The sequence below is a fragment of the Phoxinus phoxinus genome (genome assembly GCF_949152265.1).
Source record: "Phoxinus phoxinus genome assembly, chromosome: 15".
In the NCBI taxonomy this organism is placed as follows: Eukaryota; Metazoa; Chordata; class Actinopteri; order Cypriniformes; family Leuciscidae; genus Phoxinus; species Phoxinus phoxinus.
The window spans coordinates 20924148-20949956 of NC_136890.1; the positions used below are offsets into that span (position 1 = coordinate 20924148).

Here is a 25809-nt window from a genome sequence, read left to right on the forward strand (position 1 = left end):
TATAAAATGAACTAAATTAAGTCACATGAAGTCAAACATAAAGAGGAACTAGCTTGAAATATGAAGCTTCGCTTTAGAAATAACAACTTTGATGGCACCTCATAAATATTTACCGGTAAGTGAATTCTAGTTGAAGTGATCTCTTCTCTTACTGTCTTTCCTTCTTTTACGTGAAGATTTCCCTCATATTTCCCAAACACAGTGAAATGGGTGAGGGGGAAAAAATGAGACAAATTATTAAGAGACAGTTTGTATCAAAGCACATTTACATGCTTATTTTTCCATTTCAGTGGGATCAACTTAGCAAAAGAGAAGATAAGTTAGCAAATGAAAGAAACAAGTATAGAGAAAGGTGAATGGAAATGAAAGTAAACAACTTGTCACTATGATGAACAACAAGCGAGGAAGACACATTAAACATAAGATAAAAATAGACAGGTATGAAAGAGAAGAGTTGAATAATTCTATGTTACCTGCTTCTGTCATTCCTCCTCTTTCTTGTGCGCACTCCCTCTCTCGCTCTCTGCTCCCTGGCTTGTGTGAGTTTGTCAAAGAGCGTTTGCGTATTTATGCCTCCTGACTTCCTCCTCAGAAATCTGAGGAACATTTTCACTTTCACTTCTTCACTAGGCTACCCACAACCTCCCCCCTCCAAACATCTATGTCTTTCCCTTCTCTTTTCTCTCCTTATAATTCCTGTCATCTCTCTCTTTTTAAACTTTAAACTAATCTTTAAACTTTATAGAAATATATTATGGCTGATTAACTGATTTCTTTGTAGGTGTAATGTATTTATGTCATTATATATCTATAGACACACATATATATGGACTTCTAAATATAAATCTATATGAGAATTAGATATGTGATTTTTTTTTTCTCACATTTTAAAAATGTTTTAGTTTTCTCAGAAAGCAAGAAAGACAATACTGTGCTGCAGACATTAATATACAACTGTCAGTCATTTTTTTGCTGTGTATAAAAGCGTTTAGAGATCTGGGCCCAGCTGGGATGAGCTTACTAACGGGCCAATATCATATTTCATTTATGAGGAGCCACCTGGTGCTCTCAACCCAACCTGTCCAGGTGCGGGTCCATTAGTGAGCATGTGTGAACGCCTGTTTGGAAAGTCCGGTAGTTTTGGAGGTGAAGGCTGGTTCCCTTGAGACGCCCTTGCAAAATGAGGAATAGTGTACCAATGTCAATGTCTAGCAGCCACTTACCCACACACCCACAGATTCAGGATTTGAAAATCAATTTATTATGAAAAAAACAAACATGCAAGTCAAAACTATGTTATAATTTACATGTCACAGGCAGATTTTTATGAAGGTATTCTCATACACCTAACTTGAAGTGTCAGTTCTCTTTTTATAACAAACTTAACATAAATCCCATTAAAATAAAACACTTCCTGTTTCACACAGATTTAACTGCACTCATTCATCTGGTTTTCTTCTCAGGACTGAAAATGTTGACTGTTTTTTGCTTATAATGATGCATATGCAGGTATGTTTGTATTTTATGAAACAAGACAAGAGTCAAGACAAATATCTGTGGCAAAAAAATTATATTTTTAAACAAAACTTGTCAAATGATTACAATCAAAAACAATTTCTGACATGTAAGGCATCTGATACACACAGCAGGCGGCATGTTCTTCCCACAACCACACGTTCACGCACACTGGCATATGCTCACAGACATTTACACACGGGTTCTCTCCTCACTAAGAGGAAAGGCGGCTGGGAAGACGAGAAAGAGGAAGCTGAGGTTCTCTGTGTGTTCGGGTGCCTGAATGTGCAAAAGCACGTGTGGAAGTCCATTAATGGGGGTTTATGTGCATTTGGCTGTGCATGTACTGGCATCTGTAGTGTCTTTAAAACAGGCGCTTCTCATAGCTGAAAAAACAAAACAAAAATCTCAATTAATTTTTTTAATATAATACAAATAAAAATGTACACTATATCGTTCAAAAGTTTGGTGTCGGAAATATTTTTTAAATGTTTGTTCTCACCAAAAATGCATGTAAATACACAATTGTGAAATGTTACTGCAATTTAAAATAACTTTCTATTTTAATAGATTGTAATTTATTCCTGTGACGGCGAAGCTATTAAATAAATTTTCAGCATCATTTCTCCAGTCTTCAGTGTCCACATGATCCTTCAGAAATCATTCTAATATGCTGATTTGGTCCACAAGAAACCATTATTTTTATTCACGCTGAAAACTGTTTTTCTGCTTAATATTTGTGTATACCTTGATACACTTTCTTTCAGAATTCTTTGATGAAAAGAAAATTCAAAAGAGCAGCATTTATACCAAATAGAAATCTTTTGTAACATTATAGATGTATTTTCTATCACTTTTGAATAAAAACTTGGAACGGTAGTGTACAATATCTTCAGACTAAGAGTATGAATGTTCAACTACCTGTGTAGGCTGTGCACTCCACCCTCCATTTGAGCTGACATTGTCCTCTTTTCAAACCTCAGTTCACCAGAATACATCATTGCCCTGAGATAGATGTAGAAAGAAAGAGAGAAAAGAAGCAAAAAAAAGAGACAATGAAAAATAATCTGTAATTGAACTCAAACATGCGAGTGTCTGTTTTAGCACTGCATTACTGTGTTAAAAGTGCAGTGTATCATTTCTGTGCCACTAGTGGCATCAACCAGAATTGGAAAAATGTACAATTTGTTTGGCATCACTAGTGGCACAGAAATGATACACTGCGCCTATAAGTGCATATAATTGCAGGTATGCGAGTAATTAGTGTGTTTGCATGTACCTCAGCTGTGTGAGGCTCTTAGCACCGATGTCTTGGCAGGAATGCTGTATGCCAACGAGGAGGTATGGAACAAACTTATGGATAGAGCCTTTATCCTGAACTGCCCCTGAAACACCCTGAGCTACTTTAATCTTATCACTCTCACTGAAAGAGAGAAAGAGAGAGAAGACAGAGGGGTTGAGACAGTGAATTTGGTTTATTCTATAGGGTTTTCTGTCTTCTACATACTTGTTGTTTTACTTGGCTTTTATGAGCGTTAAATATTATGTTTTATCAAAACCTCAAGATCAGGCTAATTATCATCATGCATTAGTCTGTATAAGAAGTTGTGAAACTGTAGTCAGCATGAGGCGAAGCAGTTCAAAAAAAACATGGGGTAAACTGTAATTAGTGGGTAATAAGTGCAATAAACACACAGTATTGTGTTTGGGAGACAATATATTTATATGTGCCACCTGAAGTATCTGCTCTGTGAGCCCAGGTTCTTGTCCATGGCATCTAGTGAGCCCATCCCTCTGTACTTCTTCAGACGGATCCCATCCGAGAAGAAATATTCACCAGGAGCTTCAGAGGTGGCAGCGAGCAATGACCCCATCATTACTGAGAGAGAAACCAAAAGCAGAAGAGAATTTAGTTTCAATTATGATGTTAGTCTAATACTTAACATAATTATCGCTTTATATATAAAAAAAATTGTATCAATAATTGGGCTGGGCGATATATCGCATGACATTGTTAGGCTCATCTCGTCAGTAAAGCCGGTTCCTTGATTAGTAGTAAATCGCCATCACCTGCTTTCAGATGTAGTGGCATTTACTACACAGAGCCGTAGTTAACTGACAAGCTGAGCCATATCGCATTAATTATCGCGGACGTATCGCCTGCGATAATTAATGCGATATGGCTCAGCTTGTCAGTTAACTACCTAAAATAATAATAATAATAATGGTGATGATTATTATAATTAGGTGGTGTTATCCTTGACAAACAATTAAAAAAAATTGGTACCAGCAAATAAAATAAAGATGAAATAAAATAAAACCGGTATTAGATGAAAATTATTTAAAATGGAAAATTAGAAACCTTGCTTTAACTAACTGAAATAAGTTAAAGTACTGAAATTACTAAAACAAAAAATAAATCTAAATAGAAATATATATATATATATATATATATTTTTTAAAGACAGCAAAAATGACAAGGGCTTGAAACAAAACGACTAAAACAAAAAATTAAAATAAACTGAAAATAAATAATAAAAGCTAAAATATTATTAAATACTATAGTAGTATATAAATAAAACAAAAATACCACCATCATTATTTTTTATTATAATAATTATACTAAACCACAGTATAAAAGAGCCACATTTGAAAGAATAAACAGTCTTATAATCTACTGTAGTGATTGCAAGTGAATCTATATGTAACCCACATCTCACCTGTAGATGCTCCTAATGCAAGTGCTTTAGCAATGTGACCGACTGTCTGAATCCCCCCATCAGCAATGACAGGCACGCCGAACCGCCGAGCATATTCTGATACCTTATACACGGCTGTTGCCTGTGGCCTCCCGCATGCCAGCACTGTGAGGACAACGAGAAGATAGAGACCAGCTTATAATTGACCCTTACTTACAAATGACCATTACTATCAACTTACTTTGCATTTGCATATTCTACAAATACTAAGTGTGCAGATTAGGACAATAATATGCATTAATACTCTTCACTAACTGCTGTTCTGTCACAGACATCCATACTCTCTCTGTCACACACACAGACAGACTGTCACAATCAGTGTATTCTTAACTCGTGCAGTCATGTGACTTCAGTCAGTGACAATCAACGTTACCAAGACAGTATTACATGTGAATTTACAATTAGCCAAAAGCAAAAGTGAATGAAACATTTTATTCATTTCAAAGACAAGGTTATCGTTATATGAAATATGTGGATTTATAAAAGTGGAATTTTAGATGTGAGATTTTCTATCAATTGTGAGATGACAGGAGAGGAGAAAAAGGGGTGCACATGAGCAAACCCTCAGCAAGTCTTGACAAGCAAGAACGTCCAAAAGAGCCTGAATGGAAAGGACAAACCAAAGGAAAATGATTTGAGTTTTTCTCTTAAAATCAACTAAATGTTTTGCTCCACTACCATATCTGCATGTGTGATCTTATGCAGGAACGCAACAAAACCGATAAAACAGCAGTGGTGAGCATGTTATATCCACACACATAATTATCACTGTTGACAGAGTGAAGTCCAAAAGTCTGAGACCACTAGTGCAAACACTACTACTTTGATTAATGCAACTTTACTCATTAAACATTATATTAATGAATTAGCATAACAATTAGTGAAAAGTTGCATGCGAGATGCATGAAGAGATCCATGCTCTCCTCCTACCATCCTATTCAACAGAACTGATGCTCGGTTGGGCAAGGGAGTTTTTGGCAATTTTGCGATTTTATTTTAGACAATATGAGAGGATACAAGAAATGAAGGGAGGAGCATAGAGAAATGAGTCATCCATCAATTTGCCCATAACACCCATTCTATAGTCACACCATCTACACTGCATACTGTAAAAAAAAAAAAAAAAAAAAAAAAAAAAAAGTGTGACTGAAATTAGCAAAAACTATACTGCACCATAAAACAATGACTGCAAAACACTCAGCTTTGTTAACAATGCACTTTATACGCTCCAGTGCTCTTTCAGAAGCTCTAAAAAGGTATTTGGACACTTTAGCCATACTTCCAGCATTTTTATTATACAGATAAAACATTGACGCAAGTGACGTAGAAACAAACACTGCTATGGCTTTTCTCAGAACTAATTTTACTTTTTGTGCCAAATTGATAATGGCTTTTAATCAGTGGGTCCAAAGGGGATTTTTTAGCAGATGTATAAAGAATGTTCCCATCATATTAACTATGAAGATGATACACTGATGTTTGAAGAAAATGACCAAATGTTCATTATTGTTATTTTTACAGCATATTTGGTACTTTTTGTAAAATGTTAATGAATATGAAAATGATGACATGACTCATACATGTTTAACTTTGACTTGCATGTCCAATTACTTTTCCGGGCCACTGCACAAGCTAGTTCACATATGTTAGTGAGGGATTCTGGGTAACAGACTTAGATCAGAGGAAGTGCCAAATGCTATTACTGACAGGTTAGTCAGACAATGAGAAGCATCCAAAACCCCAAAAACCAGCAACTACTTCTAATGATGCAGAGGATTTAATCAATCAATGCAGCAGGCTGTGGGAGAGGGCAGGCAGGGTAAGATAGTGAGCCAATGGGATCTCTGTATGGGGATCAGGGGAAGGGACTTACTGGAGTATCCCGTAACAGTAGTTGGGGTTTTGGGGCTGTGGAGCTTTAAACCAGGAGGAACACTGAGAGGAGCTAGAGAGACATAATTATAGAAAGGGAGATAGAAACTGAGAAAGAGAGCACACTGTAGCTCTGTTTTAAAAGCTGCCTCACTGCCTTCATAGGCAGCTTCCTTCTGAGGAAGCATTCTTACTAATTGTTATGGAACCTCGTAAGGGATTGATTTGCATGCATTACAAAGGCTGCAACTCTGCATGCCACACAGCTAGCCTAGCCCTTCACCGGAGACTCGACTAGCAATTGATTCCAGTAGATTTTGATATTACCATGTTGCTAAGATTACAGCATATACAAATAAAATATATTTTAAAAAAATATATAAAAATGTTACACTCACAAAAATAAGTTTATTTATAATTAACTTGTCTCTTGCTTTGTAAGCCATCTTAGATTTGTTCGCAATGCACTATGGAGCTGCAATATCCACAAAATACACTACTGTTCAAAAGTTTGGGGTTGGTAAGATTTTTTTTATATTTTTGAATTAATTCACCTATGGTAACCAAGATTACATTTATTTGATTTAAATAAAATATTGTTAAATTATATATTATAACTTTCCATTTTAAAATGTAATGTATTCCTGATGGCAAAGCTGAATTTTCAGCATCTTTACTCCAGTCTTCTGTCACATGATCCTTCAGAAATCATTATAATATGTTGATTTGCTGCTCAAGAAACATTTCTTATGTTTTATTCATATTGAAAACAGTTGTGCTTCTTAATAGTTTTGTGGAAGCCATGGTACTTTTTTCCAGGATTCTTTGATAAACAGAAAGTTCAAAAGAACAGCCTTTATTTAAAATATAAAACTTTTGTAATATTATCTTTACTGTCACTTTTGATAATGCATCATTGCTGAATAAAAGTATTTATTTATTTTAAAAAACTACTTACTTTTAAACAGTAGTGTACCTCAGAAGGCAGCATAATTATACACCCTACCTTCTGGAACAGTTTTTGCCAAGTTTTGGAACAGAGCTGATAAAAAAAGGGAACTAATGCATAGACAAACGGTCAAAAAAAAAAAAAAAGCTAAATTATGCCATAAACAAACACAGTGGAAAAACTGAGAAAAGCAAGGAAGAGCTTTCACTACCTCCATCATTCAAAGCGACAGAGAATATACAAACAGTAAATGGACAGATGGCCACTTATATAGACATATATATTTTCTCTTAGAAACACACAGGATAATGCAGTAAAAAAAAAAAATTCTCCACAGATGCTAAAACCCCAGAAAAAATGTTGGGAAAAGACAGGAAATGGGGGCAGCGCAGATTGTCTGCCAATAAATCTGCACAATTACCTCACAGACCAAGCCAACTGCAGGGATATTTGGGAAATGGACTACTCTAACAATGTTAACCAGAGGAGGCCCTGGACATTAGGTGCTCCCTATGGAGAAACTGGATATGGAAACACAGCCTGTGATTGGCTGAGGGGCAGGCAGTCAGGTGTGCGATTGGTGGACTGACCTTCTTGTGTGATGCAGATGGAGCCGCTGCCCATTCCCACTCTCAGGGCATCCGCTCCAGCGTCAATCAAATTCTTTGCCTGAGCCGCAGTCACCACTACAACACAGAGACAACTCGGTATGTTAACTGTGTGTTTGTAGATGTCATGTTCAAAAAGTGTGTGTTTAAAACTAACCATTGCCACCAATGACTTGTAGGCTGGGATATTTCTCTTTTATATACTTAATCATATTAATCAGAAAGATGGAATTTCCTTGGGAAGAGTCCTAAAGCAAGGAGAGAGGAATTTTTTTTTTAACCAAATAGGACAAAAATAAACCATCTTTATTCATTTATACACAAAGCATTAAGCCCAAAACAGGCCTCACCAGGACGACCACATCTACGCCAGCCTGCACTAGCAGGTCGAGTCTGTATTTGTCATCATTGTGTGTTCCGATAGCAGCGCCACAAAGCAGCTGTTTACGAGAATCCTTAGAGGCCAGCGGGAAATCCCTGTTCTTCTTCAGATCTGTCCGAGCGATGATGGCCACCAAACAGCCCTCCTCATTTACTATAGGAAGCTTGCCTATAGAAAACAAACACGGAGTAAGAATTTCACATCAGAAAATTATCTTACAGCGTTCATAAACAAATTAATTAACCTTAAAAATTAGATAATAGATAGATAAACACGATAAAGACATTACACAGGTTAAATTTTATTATTTTTTAAATATATTATGAATGCACTTGAGATTAAAAATACTAGAAGTTTTCCTATTGACACTTTACTAAATGCGTTCTTCTGATTTTAAAAAAATGCATTAAATTCTTTGACAGTAAATTGACAAGTAAAGACATTTATAATGTTACAAAAGATTTCTCTTTTAAATAAATGTTGTTTTTGGACTTTCTTCCATCAAAGAATCCTGAAAAAATCAAGTGACACTGAAGACTGATGCTGAAAATTCAGCTTTGCCATCACAGAAATAAATTACATTTTAAAAAGTAACTAAAATATTAAACAGTTATTTTGAATTGTAATAATTTTTCACAATATTATCTCTTTTTTAAATCAAATATCAAATCAAATAAATGCAGATTAATTGACATTTTAAAAAATTTACAATAAAAAAATGTAAAATAAAATCTTACCAATCCTAACCTTTTGAACGATAGTATATGTTGCATGCAGCCAGAAAAAAAAGCAAAGTGATTGTCTTGCAGTTATTTTGTGGCACGCCACTGCTAAGATGGATAGATTGTTTTATTTAATGCTATGTCAGCATCTAAGGCTATTTTCATGGCAAAAATTCAATTACAAACATACAAATATTATATAAATACAATAAACACAAGCAAACAAACATGTCATAAATATATATACCGGTATATATGTTTTTTTTATTTTTTTATTAGCATATGATAAAAAAAAATCCAAAACCTATTCAGGTATAATCTTACTTAAGTCCTTAAGTGAAATAACTTCATAAAAGAGCATTCTATTTGTATTAAACCCAGGACAGTCCAATAAAATATGTTTAACAGAGAGGGGAATCTTACAAAACATGCATAGAGTTGGGTCTTCACCTTTAAGCAAAAAAGCATGAGTCAAACTTGTATGACCTATACGACATCTTGTGAATACCACTTGATCAGATCTAGTTTTAAGAGTCCACTGCCAAGAAGTGGTGCATGAAACACTGCTATATAGGTTAATGAATAGTTAACATTCCTGTGAAAGTTTTATTTGGTTCAAGGATTACTCCAAAACTGTCCTCAGAAAAAGAAAAAAGGGTAAGGATCTCTCATAAACGCTTAAAGTCTACCCAACCTTTCTTGCTTCTCTGGAGGATTTCATTGGCCTCTTTCAGTGTCACTCCTGCTGGAGCTACAACCAGATCCTCCTTCTTAGTCATCACCTAAGTGACAGAAAGATAAGGTGAGTTGAGTTCAGTAAAACTGCTTAGCCCTCGCCCTCTGTGTTAAGTCCCACCCACCTCACTGAGGGGCAGGTCATGCTCCGACTCTTTGAGGAAGTCGATATCTCGTGATGAAATGATGCCGACCAGACGTCCGCCCATCTGTCCATTGTCGGTGATTGGAATCCCACAGAATCCGTGCCGAGCCTTAGCCTGAAAGACGTCTCTTACCCGCTCATTAGGACTCATCACCACTGGATCTGTAATGAAACCCTGTTCGTACCTCTAAGCGGGGGCAAATTTCCAAGTGGAGGGAAAGGAAGGGAGGAGTAAAAAAGGATGTTCTATTAGGCATTTCTACTTGGGTGTCACATCAATACATATCACATAAAACAAAAGGAGGTGTGGATTTTTTATTCAGAAGGACAAGGAAACTGTAGGGTAGGGGTCAGATGAAAAACATATATTACGAATGAGTAGAGAAGAGAAAAATGGTACACAAACACAAAAAGACAAAGACACAGAGATGTAAAGACTCACCTTGACCTTGCGGACTTCATTAGCCTGGAACTCTGGAGTGCAGTTATGATGAATGAAGCCAATCCCACCAGTCAGCTGTGACAACACAACATTACTTGGAACATAATCCCACTACATGCATAAAATATCATTCTTTGTAAATTTAAGTTAAGACTTTTTTGATGAAGTCCCTATTGAGGGATGAGGTGTACCAAAGGGACTTATTAAAAAAAAAAAAAAAAAAAAAGTCATTAGTTTCATGCCCAGCAAAAAAACAAATTTGCTATTGCTAATCAGTGGCATGTGGTTTTGGGGAGACTGGACATAAGGCATAAGTATTTTTAATCAATCAATGTTTTGCTCCCCTTTCCTGGAAGAGAAAGACTGTAAAATGTTTATGGCTGCTAAAGTGATTTTTTAATCATCTTTTAGGACTAAATTTGGTCTAGAAGCTAACAGACAGATTTACAAGGCACAAATGTCATGTCTTAATTCATGGGTCTTTAATTGATTTTATGGAAATCAAAATATGAGGCCGCATGTTTGCAAATTAACTGTTCATGTTCCTTAGTAACGGTATGTACACACATATAGACATTACATTAGTGCTTATTCAAATGTCTATGCAGTAAGACCACTTTATGTGATGAATTCTGTCAATCATCCTCTTACCGCCATAGCAATGGCCATGTCAGACTCTGTGACAGTGTCCATTGGCGATGAGACCAGTGGCGTTTTCATTGTGATCTGTTTGGTCAGCGCTGATGTCAGGTCCTACAAGGAGAGCCAAACAAAATGAAACCACATCATCCATCCAGAAGAGAAAACATTATAAAGAGGAGATTGTTTAACTTACCACCTGGTCAGCTGTGAAGTCAATGTACCCTGGCAGAATCAGGAAATCACTAAATAGAGAACAGAGAAAAGGGGCGTGAGGGTGTGAAAATGTGAGTGATTGTGATTAATCAATTTGAAGCTTTGTGATTTTTAACACAGTGTATCACTAATTGACAGATATAACAGAAAAAAAGGTATCATATAGACAATCCGAAAACTTTTTGACAAACTAATTGCAGGGTTGCTTGGAAAACCTATTTGGAAACAGTGTATTTATAATTAAAGAAGCATTAACATTATATATTTGCAAGTTTATCCTTGCAATTCGGCAGAAATCGCTGTTTGGAGTTTAATGCTGACCAAACAGATCACAATGAAAACACCACTGGTCTCGTCGCCAATGGTCACTGTCACAGAGTCTGACATGGCCATTGCTATGGCGGTAAGAGGATGATTGACAGAATTCATCACATAAAGTGGTCTTACTTTAGACATTAGTGCTTATTCAAATGTCTATATATTCAGGGAGTTGACTCGAGAACCGCTCTAATGATTTGGTTCGATTCGCCAAAATTCAACTCTTGATTATGTGAACAGATGTATTCTTATCTCTTTATCCATGTCACACACCATGCTGTTTACTAGTGTGTAAAGTAACGACCCGTTTTATGATAAAACGTAGTAGACTACGTCAATGCTGCAATCTTATGTCCAACAACGTAAACACAGTTCCTTGGCGTACAATTCTTGTTAGAATGTAAACGCTTTACATGGCACCAGATAATTTGTAGAGAAAACTTCAACATACTTCACAAAGTTCAACCTATTTATAGCACATTTGGAAGACCTAACATAGAACGCAATTGGTTTTGGTAAAGGAAAAGCTGCTTGGGTGGGTTGTCAGTGGTTTAAGAATAGAATACTCTGCTTGTTTGAACTTGACATTATGGAATGGCAGCAGAGGATCTCAGTGCTGAATCACCCACAGTTCATCAGTACTTCCGAGTACCGAAATTATTTCACCTTTTGTAAATCCACATGGGAAGGGTGGCACCGCACTAACCTTCCACGGTTATCTGTTTATGCAGCCTATAACTTACGTGAAATGGAATTGCATAATAGATGAATGAGTGTGCTGTCAGAATATAACATGCTGGATACTAAACCAGATAAACGGCGACACCTGGCTACAGCAGCTCATTTTAGCTCTGTTTTTTCGAAGCTGCATAATGAGAGTACATCTGCAGTGCTGACTGGCAAGCCTGTTTAATAGCAAGCATATGGAGAATGCACAAGTGGGTATGAGGCACAACATGAGGGGTATTTACTTGTAGGTAAGTCCGTCTCCGCAGTTGAAGAGCTGCTGTCCAGTTAGACCGTCGTCGGGCACGTAGCCCGTCTGTCCGCTGATTAAATAGTCCGCCATAGTGCATGAAAAGCGTCAAAGTCCAAATTCTTAAAAGAGTTTTTCAAGACAGTGAATAAGTTCTGTTATTCGCTTAGCTTCAGTCCGACACGGTCTTCAAAGCCCTTAATGACATTAAATATGGCAAAAAGCGTAGTTTTTTTAATGGAGACCCATCTGAATAAAAAAGACCCCAGTGAACTCTTGCTTTTGGGACTGAAGCTGCCCCGTAGTGCCCTCAAGCATCACACGTGTCTGTGTGGAGGACGTCCTTGTCTTCCGCAGATATAAATAAGGTGTCTTCCAACGTCACTTCCGGGCTGTAGCAGGGCGGCGTTTATTCACTAAAACCAAACGGGTTTAATTTTCTTGTTTATAATACGAGGGTCGGAGGGTGAGCTCTCGTTATGTCGCGCGCATGTGTCAACAGCACGAGGGGTACTTCGATTTAATTTTATCTCGCGCACTCTGCACTGCAGCTGACTTTATTTGGCATGAGTGAACTGACCTGAATATCCAGGCCCGGGAGCGCGCGACGACAACTCGAGTCTAGAGCACGCAAACACCATTTATAAAGGTTATTTTTACTGTGAAATCATTTTTTCAACATTTACTTATATTGAACTCATTGGAACATTTAGGTAATGAACAGTTAATCTTCACTGGTTGTTAGTCAAATTAAACATAATTTATATACATTTCTGTATACCCTTTATTCTTCTTGTATGAATATTTTTGTATTGTAATTTTTTCTCGCTCTCTAACAGAAATGGTCTTTGCATCTGTTCCTTGTTGTGTATGTTTGGCTTTTGATAAAAAAAAAAAATTATGAAATAATGTGCCCAGATTATTTAAATCATGAAGTGGTTCATAAAACACTATTGTGTTTATTCTCTTCTATAAAAAACTAAATGTTGTATTTCATGGTCATGGTTTGCCTAGTAATCATTATCTTGTAAGAACAGTGCAAGTATTCAGTTTGTGCCAATATGACACCTCCAATCCTGTCTAAAAAAATATATGTACCGGTATTCAAAAATGGCAGCTCTGATATTCTGGCACCAGAGGCAACTCTGGTTGAAAAAATATGTGGTTACATGCATATGCCATTTCAAATGCACATACTACATGTAAAGCATTTTGAGTACCCAGAAAAGCGCTTTAAAAATGTACCAAATTATTATTACCGTTGAAAAGTCTAGGATCAATGATAAAAAGATGATTTCCATTTCAAATAAGTGTTTAACTTTATATAATAAAAATCCTGAAAAAGATTAATCATATAATCAGTATCCACAACAAATTTAGCAGCACAACCATTTCTATTGTGGTATAATTTATTAAATTAATATTATTAATAACAAAATAATAAATTAAATCATTTAATAATAAAAAAAATCTTCAGTGAGCTGATCCTACCAAATAAGCATATTGGAATGATTCCTGAAAGATCATGTGACACTGAAGACTGGAGTAATAACGCTGAAAACTCAGCTTTGCCATTACAGAAATGAATTACATTTTAAAATATATTAAAATAGAAAAGTTATTTTAAATTGTGATACTATCACAATATTACACTTTTTACTGTTTTTTAATCAAATAAATGTACCCTTGGTAGAATTTTTTTGTTTTTTCCAAAACTGAAGTGTTGCGCAAATACATTTTTAAAAGTGTGTGTACACAAGAAAACACAAGAGTCACTGTCTGGTTTAAAAACTTTCTCTCAGTAACTCTATTTCTGTATTAATGTACAACCGTTGAAAATTACAGCATCATTTGTTTTTCAGATTTTTTTAAATTTTCAGATTTTTTTTAAATGATCTAACTATCAACAGCCATTTTCAAAGAAAAAAAAACACAAGAAAGCAAGAGAGAGAAGTATAGAGGGCAGAAGTTATGGCAGGAGCAATGGAGGAGGAAAAGAAGAGTTAGACCGTTTCAGTGGAGTGTTTTGAGTGTGTGTGGGTGCGCATGTGTCGTGTGTGTAATGTCAGCTGACGTGGGGATGTGAGAATGCAATGTTTGTGTATGCAAATGCTAGGATACAATCGTGCTATTCTCAAACCCTGCAGCCAAGTAAAGATTACAAAGCAAAACAAAACAAAACAGGGGCACTGATGAAGGAAAAAATAAACAAAAAGGGTAAAAATACAGCTTTGAAAAGAGATGCTATAAATGAGAAAAACAGAGATGGACAAAATATTTTGAGATGCAGTGTAGTTTTGACAAAAAAAGTGGAGGGGTATCTTTGGAGAGAAGAGGGCAAGACAGTTGAGAGAAGAGCGAACTTGACGTGGACTCTCTGGACGGATGTTCAGGTGTCGTGGAAATCCTTCAGCAGCGTCCGTCTCTTCTGCTCAGCAATGTGCATCTGATTCTCCAGATCCTGCAGAGAGAGAGAGAGAGGAAAAAAAGAAGAGATGAACTTGTGCTTTTATTTTTTAGTTCCTGTTCACAACTTCCTCCAGTCTTTGTTCCATCTCTCACCCCTCTATCATTAGCACTCGGCTCTCCTCTCTCATAACTGTCTGCTCTCTCCACTTTCCATGACAGGTTCTCGATCTCCGCCTCCAGCTGAGCCTGCTGATACTCAAACTACAGGAAATAAAAATGAAATTTCCCATTACCAACGACAGATCTGAAAGAGATCTTTGATCTTCAATGAGAGATTCACACATTTAACACAGTTGCTTACCAGTTTTTTGAGGTGTCCAGACTCCATGTAGTAGGCATAAGGATAGGTGTACTGCAGTGTATAACGACACTAAGAGAAAACAAAGACAGTGTGAGTGTGTGGAAACACTTATCAAAATCGCAAAGGCTAAGATTTAATTAAATTAATATATGCACGGAATCTTTTAAAGTGAAGAGCGACGGTGTGTTCTTTTACATGTGAGCAGCTCATGATCTGTGTTCAGTTCACTTATAACGGGCATTTGGGAAAGCAACATGTGCCAACCAAACTTGTTATAAATTAAATGTATAACTCAATAACTTATATTAACTCAATTTATATTAAAGGACAAGTTCGGTATTTTACACTTAAAGCCCTGTTTACAGATCGTATCTGATGAAATAGAACGGTTAAGATTAAAATTTGGAGACATGCTCCTGTCCCGAGAATTTTAGGTTTATTCCGTCATGTAATCTTAACCGTTCTATTTCATCAGATACGATCTGAAAACAGGGCTTTAAGTGTAAAATACCGAACTTGTCCTTTAAATATTGAAATATAACTATTTTGTTTAATATTTTTATTTACTAATAATAATAATATCCAAATATATTTTATAGTTAGTAAAGTAACAAGCTCAGCAAACCTGAAGCTTTTTTTTTTTTAAATGGCACTTTAAATCGCAATTTTACTCCGAAAGATAGCAATGAGATTCCCCCCACCCCCACCCAAAGCATGGAGCCCTGGTGTGGAATACAGCTGGATTCAGCCTGTACCTTGGCCAGTAGCTTGGCAGCATTCTGCAGGTACTGCCAGTCGATCCAGGTACCCAGGTTATTCATGACTCGCTCCTGAATCTTCTCCTGGATCCGCTGGTATGTCTGTGCCTCCAGCTGCATGCTCTTATTGTGGTTCTCCCACTGAACACACACAGACAATGCAAGGATTAATGTTTGCATATAAACATTGGAAGCAATTAACTGTCAATACAGTTACGAAGAAATATTGCTTTCTGCAGCAAATTAGTGTGTGTATATATATATACACACACAATATATAAACATAACCTAACTTTTGTTAGATGAGATTAATCGATTTGACAGCACTGATATAAATACAATGATATAATAGCTCAGTTCCAAAATCTAGTGAGCTCTCTTGTTTCCCTCACAGGCAGCTTTCTTTTTGAAACAGAACACTATATAGGCAGGAACTATATGTGCACCACAGAAATGGACTTGACTCGTAATTTCTTTCAACAGGGTTTGCTGTTAGCGTGTTGCTAAGCTAACAGCACGATACTAGCACACATTGGGTAAACGAGTTCATTTCAAATAAGATTTAGAATTAGAACATTTTATTGATACCTTTCTGTAAAGAGTAAACTATAATGTTGCTGCCTACTTTTTGGAACAACCTTTTGTGTCAGGATCACTACTGAAGAGCTTGCTAGGTTTTGGAACAAATATAATGTTTAGCATGTCTACACTATATGTGTAGACCCTGGACCACAAAACAAGCCACATGGGTCTTTTTTTTTTTACTGAGATTTATACATCATCTGAAAGCTGAACAAATAAGCTTTTTATTGGTTTGTTTGGATACAATTATATTTGGCCGAGATACAACTATTTGTAAATCTGGAATCTGAGGGTTCAAATAAACTGAAATATTGGGAAAATCGCCTTTAAAGTTGTCCATTTATGTTCGCGATTGTGCTGCATTCACTCACAAAAATAAATGTTTTATACATTTATGGTTGGAAATGTACAAAATATCTTCATGGAATATGATCTTTACTTAATATCATTAGTATTTTTGGTATGAAAGAAAAATTGATAATTTTGACCCATTCAATGTTTTGTGGCTATTGCATCAAATATACCCATGCGACTTGTGACTGGTTTTGTGATCCAGGGTCACATATGAGTGTGGCCCTTGTTCCATCTTTTTTCTTTTTCTCCCCAAAGAAATTTATCATTTTTGTCTTACCCTCTCAAAGTAGAACAGGTATTTCTTGAGGGCCTCTCTGGCCTGGGCCTGCTGGCTCTGATTCACTATGTCTGGGTTCTCTTTGTAGCGACTGCACTCGTAGTACTCACTCCCATGAGTCTTCCAATCACCCAGACACATCCAGCAGAAATCTACACACAGCCAAAACAATGAAATTATAATCAAGATCTCTTTACTACTCAAAAAAGGATTTCAAGTAACTAAAAATCACTGGGAAAAAACATACCATGTTTACACTTTGAGCATTGCTGGAAAGAGAAAGAGAGATAAGTAAAAAAACATGCCCATTGTATCACCATTCTCAGTCTAAACATACACTGCTGTTCAAAAGTTTGGTGTCAGTAAGTTTTTAAAAAAAGAAATTAATAATTTTGTTCAGCAAGGATGCATTAAATTAAATAAGCGATGGCAAAGACTTTTACATTATTACTAAAAAATTATATAAAATATATTTCTTGAACCTTCTATTCATCAACGAAGTCCAAAAAATGGATTGCAGTTTCTACAAAAATATTGAGCCACACAACTGTTTTCAACATTGATAATACTTAGAAATGTTTCTTGGGCATCAAATCAGATTGATTTCTAAAGGATCATATAACACTGAAGTACACATTTCAGCATTTAAATGTAATTATTTATTTCTTATTCTTATTTTTAAGAAAAGGGATCAAATGATACATTATTTTATATAGGTTATAGTGATTATATGATTATAGGCAGTTTATCTGCTCCATGAATAATTCAAAATACCTCATTCGAATTGTTGAGATTTTTGGAATGCACGTTAGCTTATTTTTCATAAAACTGCATATAAATTAGGTCAGATTGTTACATTGGTCTAAACAAAAAGGGCAGACAGGCTGAATCAAAATGTAAATCCACTCTCACAGCAGAAATTGAGATGTTTCCCTGGTAACCGCTTGCCTGGAAATCCAGACCTAAATCTGAAAGATTAACGGTCCGGCGTCGACTAATGAAAATCGGCCAGCTCGAGGGGCAGCACCAAGCATGCATTTGAAAATCTCACTGCACGCAATTGGATAACACTACAACCAATCACAACAATACACAGTCTAAGCCGCATACGCTTAGCTACCAGCGGAGCTAACTGGTAGATTAGACTCTTGCTGTGTCCGGTCGGCAAAACAGCAAAAACGTCCTTCTTGCAAAGGAACGATTCGGGCGCAGTCTTCGGTTCCTCTATTAGATCAAACTAACGCACTCGTTGTCGTAATAACGCTGTAAAACTTCTCACTGCCTTCCGCCATGTTTTCACATAAACAAAACCTATGCTGCACCAGGAAATCCAAAAGGACAATTCTTATTTTTCGAGGAATATTGCAGTATTTATTATAAATAATTCATCCAAGCATATATTTTTTATTTTATGGATCTGCCCTCCTAATCTTTAATCAAAATAACTTCCCCTCCCTCTTGTAACAACAGCTCTTCTCTGATAAAGTGTTTACTGGTGCGAGGACGGGACAACCTGTCACTCACATGACATCACAGCAATAGCAAACCACAACCATCCAACGATCCAATCAATTCCTGAAAAATCAAGTACCTCCCTACTTCCCCCCCCCCCCCTTGTTCGAGAAGCTGTTTCACAGGGATATAAATTACAGTAGGAAAGAAAAGACTATTACAATTCTATTTCATGCTGACTTTAAATATATTACTATATCACTATTTAAATGGTAATAATATTTCACAATATTTCTGTTTTTTACTGTATTTTATCAAATAAATGCAGCCTTGGTGAGCATAAGAGACCTCTTTCAAAAAAAAAAAAAACATCTAATGAAGTTGAGAAACGAATAAAATAGTACTCTGAGTGCACTACAAAGTGTGCAGGTAATGGAAAAGAATGAATATACTATTCACCATGTGGTTGCAGCCTCCATTCTTCTCAATGCAGATATTGCACTTAGGGCACTGTGGACAAAATCCAAACATTAGGATAAAAGGATATTAATTATAACTTAACTATCGAAAGTACATACTTCATTTGACATGTATCTGTGCGTGCTTTCTTACGTCTTTAGTGTGTGCACTGATGTAGTTGGCCGTCTCAGAGTCATCTGCACATTTCGTCAGCCATTTGCGGATGATAGCACAGTCTGTGGGGGCGTGATACATCTGTCTGCACTTAAAACTGAAGCCAGACGGACAGTCAGTCCAAACACACATGCAATCACGTGCACTCTTTCACATCACATGTATTATGCTAGGAATTGAGGAGTGTGTGCAAGTGTAATGGTGTGTAATACCAGAAGATTTCTTGGCAGCGGCTGCATTGGACTCTACGAGCTCGAGGTTCCTGCACCTGTATAACTATCGGACAGTCGGCACCAGGACACAACTGCAGCTGGAAATGACTCTGCAGACACAAACAAACATGAGTTTGTGATCAGTGACTTCCTAGAATGTGATACAACTGGAGATGTGATCAAAATTCTGTGAAAATTATTTTCATTTTATGGCTAATAACCACTATAAATGGCAAATATAAAAATAAAATAAATACAACTAAATTAAATGTTTTTACATTATAATATTATAAATTTAATACACACTACCGTTCAAAAGTTTGAGATCTGTAATATTTTTTTAATGTTTTTGAAAAAAGTCTTTGAAAATGCTCAACCAAGGCTGAATTTATTTGATCAAAAATAAAGTAAAAACATGTTGTTTCCAGCATCATTACGCCAGTCTTCAGTCACATGATCCTTCAGAAATCATTCTAATATGCGTATTTGGTGCTCAAGATACATTTATTAATATATTTTTATGGAAATCGTGATTCTTTGATGAAGTTCAAAAGACCAGCATTTATTTGAAAATGGAACAATGTAAAAGTTTTACTTTCAGTCTTTGATCAATTTAATTTATCCTTGCTGAATAAAAGTAATAATCTTTAAAAACAAGAACCTATTGACTGGTAGTGTATGATAATTCTATAATATAATATAATGTTTTAAAACCAACTGTTAGATGTAAGCAAAGTAATCTAGATATAATAGCGAAATTAGCATGAACATTGTTATATGAAAATAATCTCTAAAACTGGCAGATAACAGATATGGTACAGACACATTCAGTGCACCCCTAGACTGACACACACCTCCACGTAGTCCCTGAAGAGGTAGCGTCTGTATTTATCTTTCAGTTCCTCGCTGGGCAGCAGAGGAAGAACAAAATCCTCTGGTATGCGAAGAGAGCATTCCTGCGCCATGCAAGAGATCTCTATAGACAAACACAATCCAGAGAGGAGATCAGATAACCAGATCGCTCTAATCAGCAATACATACTGCACACTGTGCTCAATGTGTGTATGTGCACGTGTATACTCACCTACGCCCACACCATCTTTGACAAGTACAGTGCAATGCTGCTCCCAGCATGCCTTGCAGAAGGAGTGCTGACAGGGTAGAGAGAGGAGAGAGTCTCTCCGGACCAGCTGCAGACACACCCCACACTGCAGTGACGTCCCAGCCTGAAAACAGACATGTCAAGAGAAGGAAGTACTTCTAAGATTGAAAACAGTATAATCAACTTTTGTCCCAGACAAAAATATAATAAAATTAATTCAACTTGAATCGATATTTCATGTCCATTTTTGATTTGGCAAGCCTTGTAAGAAACGGGATAAAGTACAGTCAACTGGTCATTATCACTTAAAAAAAAAAAAAACTTTTGACTGTACACTGCGCGTACACACACACCATACTCGATTCAATCTGCAATTTGACAAAGAACAGGTTTCAAGTTGCACATTTTTAAAACGCCTCAACATTGCATTTTAAAGTTTAGAGTGTCTTGGAACTCAAGTTTAAAGGGGTCTTGAAAGAAACCCCCCAAAACGATTTGATCATAGGTTAACAATGTAAAAAAGAGCTTTAAATGGCAGTTGTCATGAGTAAAGACACACATTATGGGAACTCACAGTGAGAGATCTGCAGGTGCTTGTGGGCTGGGTGTGGGCATCACAGAGCAACTGCGAAGAGTTGGACTTATACCTTCAAACACAAGAAAAATATTGAGACAGACTTTATTTTCAACATCAGGATTTCAGGATAAAAAATATTTGAATGTAGTGATTATTTTAGAAGTATTAAGCTGCATTTTCACCATTTTAAATTACGTCTTTTTCCTGTTCACCTAGTCATGCGGTGACATTACATACAAAATACTATTCAAAAGTTTGGGGATTGTAAGATTTTTTTGTAACGCTTTTAAGTCCCATATGCTCACCAAGGCGGCATTTATTTAATCAAAAATACTGTAAAAACAGTAATATAGTAAAATATTACAGTTTGAAATAATTGTTTTCTGTTTTAATATTTTAAAAGGCAATTTATTCCTGTGATGGTAAAGCTGAATTTTTAGCATCATTACTCCAGTGTCACATGATTATTCAGAAATAATTTTAATATGCTGATACATTTTAACAGGATCATTTGATAAATAGAAAGTAAAAAAAAAAACAGCATTTATTTAAAATAGAAACCATTTGTAACAAATGCCTTTACTGTCATTTTTCAATTTCAATGCGTCTTTGCTGATTAAAAGTATTAATTTCTTCAGTTACACTATTTTAAGGTATGGTTGTTACAGTGTAAATTATATATTTAAGTACGGAGTAATATTAATTAACAACATGTATTTACTAGGGATGAGCGAGTACAGCATTATCTGTATTGGTTAACCATATGAATTATCTGTATTTCTACTAACCTAACCCGGAAGTGGACGGGATTTAACAACTACCTTTAGTTGACCGGCAGAGAGAGGGAGAGAGAGAGAGTGTGTGTGTGTAGCTAGCTAATTAATTTGTAATTAGTTTTATACCACTACTTCCTTTATTTATTTTTATGAAAAACAGCAAGAAAGTGTCAGACACTTTGTGTGAAGTAAAAAAAAACTGGTTAGAGCCAGCTGACGATACATTTTTTTTTTTAAAATCTCCAACAGGCAGAGACACAACACAAGTCGCATTCTACCAAGCACCACGTCTGAACAAACCACATGTTTACCAGAACTCTACTTGTTAATAAGTAAGTACTACAAACCGAAGTAAAAAACAAACCTGAAGCTGAAGAAACCCTAAACGTTAACGGAAAAGACCCGCGAACCTGAGTGACTGAAGGAGAGACAGAGAGAGCTGTTCTCTTCTCAGTGTTTTGTGTGTGAGCGGGACACAGCAACACAATAAATCTGTATGTGTAGGGGAGGGGTGCTGTGACTAGCCTATCACAGAACGCAGACAGCTACCCAATGAGGATTTTTATTCAATCCGAGCACAGATATTGACTCGTATTACTCGTATAATACTCGTACTCGGCAAAAGTGCTTTATCCGTACCGGATACTCGTTTCAGCCGAGTATCCGGCTCAACTCTAGTATTTACTATAGGGTTAGGGTACGATTATGTTTAGTTGCATGTAAATGTGAATATTTACTGTTATTACTATGGTAAGTACTGTACATGTAACAAGGACACTGTAAAATAAAGTGTACCATTTCTTCTTCTTCTTAAAAAAAAACAAAAACAAAAAAAAAACAACTCTTACTCCCCCCAAAGATTTGAATGATAGTGTAGTCTCTAAGATGTCATGAAATAGCAAGGATTAGAAAAAAACAATAGAAAAAAATAATTTTTTAGATGAAGTATAGAATACCACCCCTGTTTAACTTTTCATGTCAATTACCCAAGTGTGCATATTTGTGTGTGCATGCTTTGCTGTACTTAATTACCTTTCGAGTATTTGAGTCACTTGCCAGTGAAAATGTACAAGGACCAGTTTGGCTACAGCTGGTGACACCTAAAGGAAGAGAAAGGGAGAGTCTTTATTTATAGTTTGGGAAGATATAAATATACAGCTAAATATTGTCAGTCACAACACTAATCCTACTAAACATTGTCACTCACCTTCAGGGCACTGGCTACATTGCTGACTTCCTCAGTTAGTACCTTTTGACTATCTCTGTATGTCAAGCAATTGAACTGGTACTTTTCCGGGTCGAACGGTTCTTCTACCGCCACGTCGTCATCAAGGTCATCATAATAATCAGGGATGTCGCCCTCTACGATGTCTTCATCATCTTCGAATTCCTCGTTACTGTCTGAGGCTTGGCTACTCATATCCACAGACATAGCCCTCTGGGCCTGACCTTTCCCTGACTGACAGCTGCTCTCCACTAATCAGCAGCTACTGAGCTGCTCCTCTCTGCACCACCAATCCCAGGGGGGCCTGTGGCTTTTAGCAGCACCGAAAAAAGCAAAAGAAATCACACTCCCCGTCACTCATGAGGAACTGGAGAGAGGGATGAGCTCAGACAGAGAAAAAAATACTGAAAGAGAGAACAAAAACACATTATTTGGTAACTATCATTTATATAAAATGTATCACAATCTTATAGTGTCTAAAAGCTTATGCTTAAATGGTCAACGATTCTATAAATTTATATACAAAACTATTATTTTTATATTTTACTTTTTTTTTTTTATTCAGACAGTCTGCCATTGTCCTAAAGGTATTTATTTTGTGAAAATGATCGGTTGACTGTATCTTTCCCCATTTAATACACAGCTACATAAATAAATGAATGGACGTGACATGAAATATTGATTTGAGTTTAAATGATTTCATTAAGTGAGAAGAAAGCATCCAGGAACACTGAACTCAATCTCCAATCCAAATCCTGGTATTTTGGGCATTTGTTTTGCTATAATGACCATCTGACTGGACATTATCTGTGCGATAATAATATAATTGTACAACTGCGTAAATACATGAAATATTGATTAGAGTTATTTTAAAAGCTTGTTTACTTGTTAAATATTTATAAGTATAATTGATATTCAATCCAGCAATCAACTAATCAGAATCAAGTATTCCACTGAGCCGCCCTCTCAGCAGCCTGGGAACAAGATGTATTTTTCCAATAGGGATATTTAAAGCCTTCATTAGAATTATAAGTCATGAACCGAACCAAACCAACCAGTTACAAGGTGAATAACATGTTTTTAAACTTTTTTTGAAGCAATAAATCGGACAAAAAGACAAATGTGAGACTGTGTAACGCTTTAATGAGGAAAAGAACTGCAGTCCCATGAAGCAATGCAAATGACAATCAAATTAAACAATAATATACATAAATATAACAATCCTGATTTAATGATTTCATATTTTGTTCTTTTGGTGCTTGTCGTGATTGAATCTGATTGCTGGATATTTCTCTGCAGAATCATGGGTAAGTTTGTCAGCAGGAATTCCAAGGTTTAACAATTATAAAAAAAAAAATAAGTTTAAATAATGCACACTAACAGCTTCAACAAAAGCATGTACTATCGATTAAAAAGCTTGTAGTACGCATGTCTTTAAAGGTTTTAGTTTTCATTCTAAATGAATGGGTTTCTTTTTTTTTTTTGCACTCTATAATAATGAGTGGGTAGTTGTATCCAAACTTGGATTGGTAGTTACTTCCAAGAGATAATTTAAATGGTAAAAGTGGCCTTGCAAGTGAACTCAATTTCAATGACACTCGCTAAGCTTGAACCACTGGTCAAGGAGCTGTTCCATTATTTACAATCAACACACCTTGGAAACTATCTGAAGGTTGATGTAGATGTTTGTCTCCGTATTAACGGTCACCAAGAATCTCTTTAAACGTAAGACAATCATAAACTCACATGCAGAGCGGCTTAGTGCTTCGTTTTAACGGATTACACGGTGCACTGACACAGTCCAACCGGACAGCAGCAGGAGCAGGGCAGGCCGCGTGCCCGCGCGTCTGCTGATCACAGAGATCAGAGCTCTGCGTGTGCGCGCGCCTGTTAATGTGATGACTGTCACCGATTCCAACTGAATAAACAATCACTGCACATTCGACTCAACGTGAGCACTGGGTCGGTGAGCGGCTGCAGCTGTCCGGACCGGTACCGGATTGGTTGGAACCCCACAGTCATGAGACGACCTGGCCCGGTCCCACACGCGCGGGCACCGTCTATCCCTCACATTCCACCCGGGACTATAAATAGCGTGCGGCGCTGGGTGGCACGCATAATATCACACTCAGCTGGGTTAGGGATCATGGTTTAAGTGCGTAGGTGTCGGGTGGGGGTGAGCAAATACTGCAAACTCACGGTACGGACAGTACGGTTTCTGCTTTGTTTACTCCATATGAATCGGGCCGCACCAGCTGTTGCTACTCTAGATCAGCACTGCACAGCAGCGCGATCGATGCGCAGACTCCTTTATCCAGCTTTATCCTTCTTAATATTTACAGTTTCGATACACATATCCCGCAGTTTGAAGTGCATATAGTCAAATTAAACTTGTTTAAGCGAATGCACAGATCGTTTAATATCGTTTTAAATGCTTTATTCACAATCATCCGCTAGCGCGCACTCCAGCTCGGGGATTCGTATGTAAACAAGGCCATTTTTGTTCGCTCGAAAAAGCCGCTGCTCTGATCGTTTAAAGCCCCCCGTCGTACCCAACATACTGACTTTACTCACCTGCCGGACCGTGTTGGGTCGACACTCGACGCTGGCTGAAGAGAGATATTGGGACAGAGAGCCGATCCGTTCGCTTAGATGAGTCTCAGCAGAGCTGAAGATCGGAAGTACGGGGGGATTCTAGAGCGGCGTCACTTCCGTGTTCAAGTGAGGCTGTTTTCCACAGTGAGCACTGAGCAGACTCCTGTGCCTGTAACTGGGGAGGGGCCACGAGCTCACATACTCAAAACTGACATACA

The 25809-nt window shown here is 36.8% G+C and overlaps 2 protein-coding genes across 3 annotated transcripts; both read right to left on the minus strand.

The window, feature by feature from the left end:
• Positions 1–1553: 1553 nt before the first annotated feature.
• impdh2 (IMP (inosine 5'-monophosphate) dehydrogenase 2) lies at positions 1554–12811 on the minus strand. 2 transcript variants are annotated; one of them, XM_079637748.1, is made up of 15 exons: positions 12274–12615; positions 10965–11013; positions 10781–10882; positions 10130–10204; positions 9668–9874; positions 9502–9589; positions 8054–8253; positions 7861–7951; positions 7686–7781; positions 6148–6219; positions 4236–4379; positions 3250–3394; positions 2795–2938; positions 2437–2520; positions 1554–1901 (listed from the first exon to the last, which is right to left on the minus strand). In XM_079637748.1, the coding sequence occupies exons 1-15, from the start codon at positions 12369–12371 to the stop codon at positions 1880–1882; spliced, it is 1617 nt and encodes a 538-aa protein (XP_079493874.1). In that variant the 5' UTR covers positions 12372–12615; the 3' UTR covers positions 1554–1879. The 2 variants fall into 2 exon arrangements, with proteins under 2 accessions (XP_079493874.1, XP_079493875.1); XM_079637749.1 differs by lacking the exon at positions 6148–6219 and having other exon boundaries at positions 12274–12811.
• A 1245-nt stretch (positions 12812–14056) lies between these two features.
• On the minus strand, positions 14057–25779 carry arih2 (ariadne homolog 2). Its single transcript, XM_079637879.1, has 15 exons — positions 25571–25779; positions 22979–23400; positions 22804–22871; positions 20993–21065; positions 20401–20542; positions 20171–20292; positions 19317–19426; positions 19084–19201; positions 18931–18981; positions 17267–17288; positions 17020–17171; positions 15804–15947; positions 15049–15117; positions 14841–14948; positions 14057–14739 (listed from the first exon to the last, which is right to left on the minus strand). The coding sequence occupies exons 2-15, from the start codon at positions 23201–23203 to the stop codon at positions 14668–14670; spliced, it is 1476 nt and encodes a 491-aa protein (XP_079494005.1). The 5' UTR covers positions 23204–23400; positions 25571–25779; the 3' UTR covers positions 14057–14667.
• Between the last annotated feature and the right edge of the window lie 30 nt (positions 25780–25809).

Coding starts and splice junctions, on each gene's coding strand:
- impdh2 (XM_079637748.1), bottom strand. CDS start 12,371: ATGGCGGACTATTTAATCAGCGGACAGACGGGCTACGTGCCCGACGAC. Junction 6,220..7,685: donor CATCTGCATCACACAAGAAG/GTCAGTCCACCA, acceptor ATGTCTCTCTAG/CTCCTCTCAGTGTTCCTCCT. Junction 4,380..6,147: donor TACTGTTACGGGATACTCCA/GTAAGTCCCTTC, acceptor TTGTCCTCACAG/TGCTGGCATGCGGGAGGCCA.
- arih2 (XM_079637879.1), bottom strand. CDS start 23,203: ATGTCTGTGGATATGAGTAGCCAAGCCTCAGACAGTAACGAGGAATTC. Junction 21,066..22,803: donor GTGACTCAAATACTCGAAAG/GTAATTAAGTAC, acceptor TTGTGTTTGAAG/GTATAAGTCCAACTCTTCGC. Junction 18,982..19,083: donor TCAGTGCACACACTAAAGAC/GTAAGAAAGCAC, acceptor TTTTGTCCACAG/TGCCCTAAGTGCAATATCTG.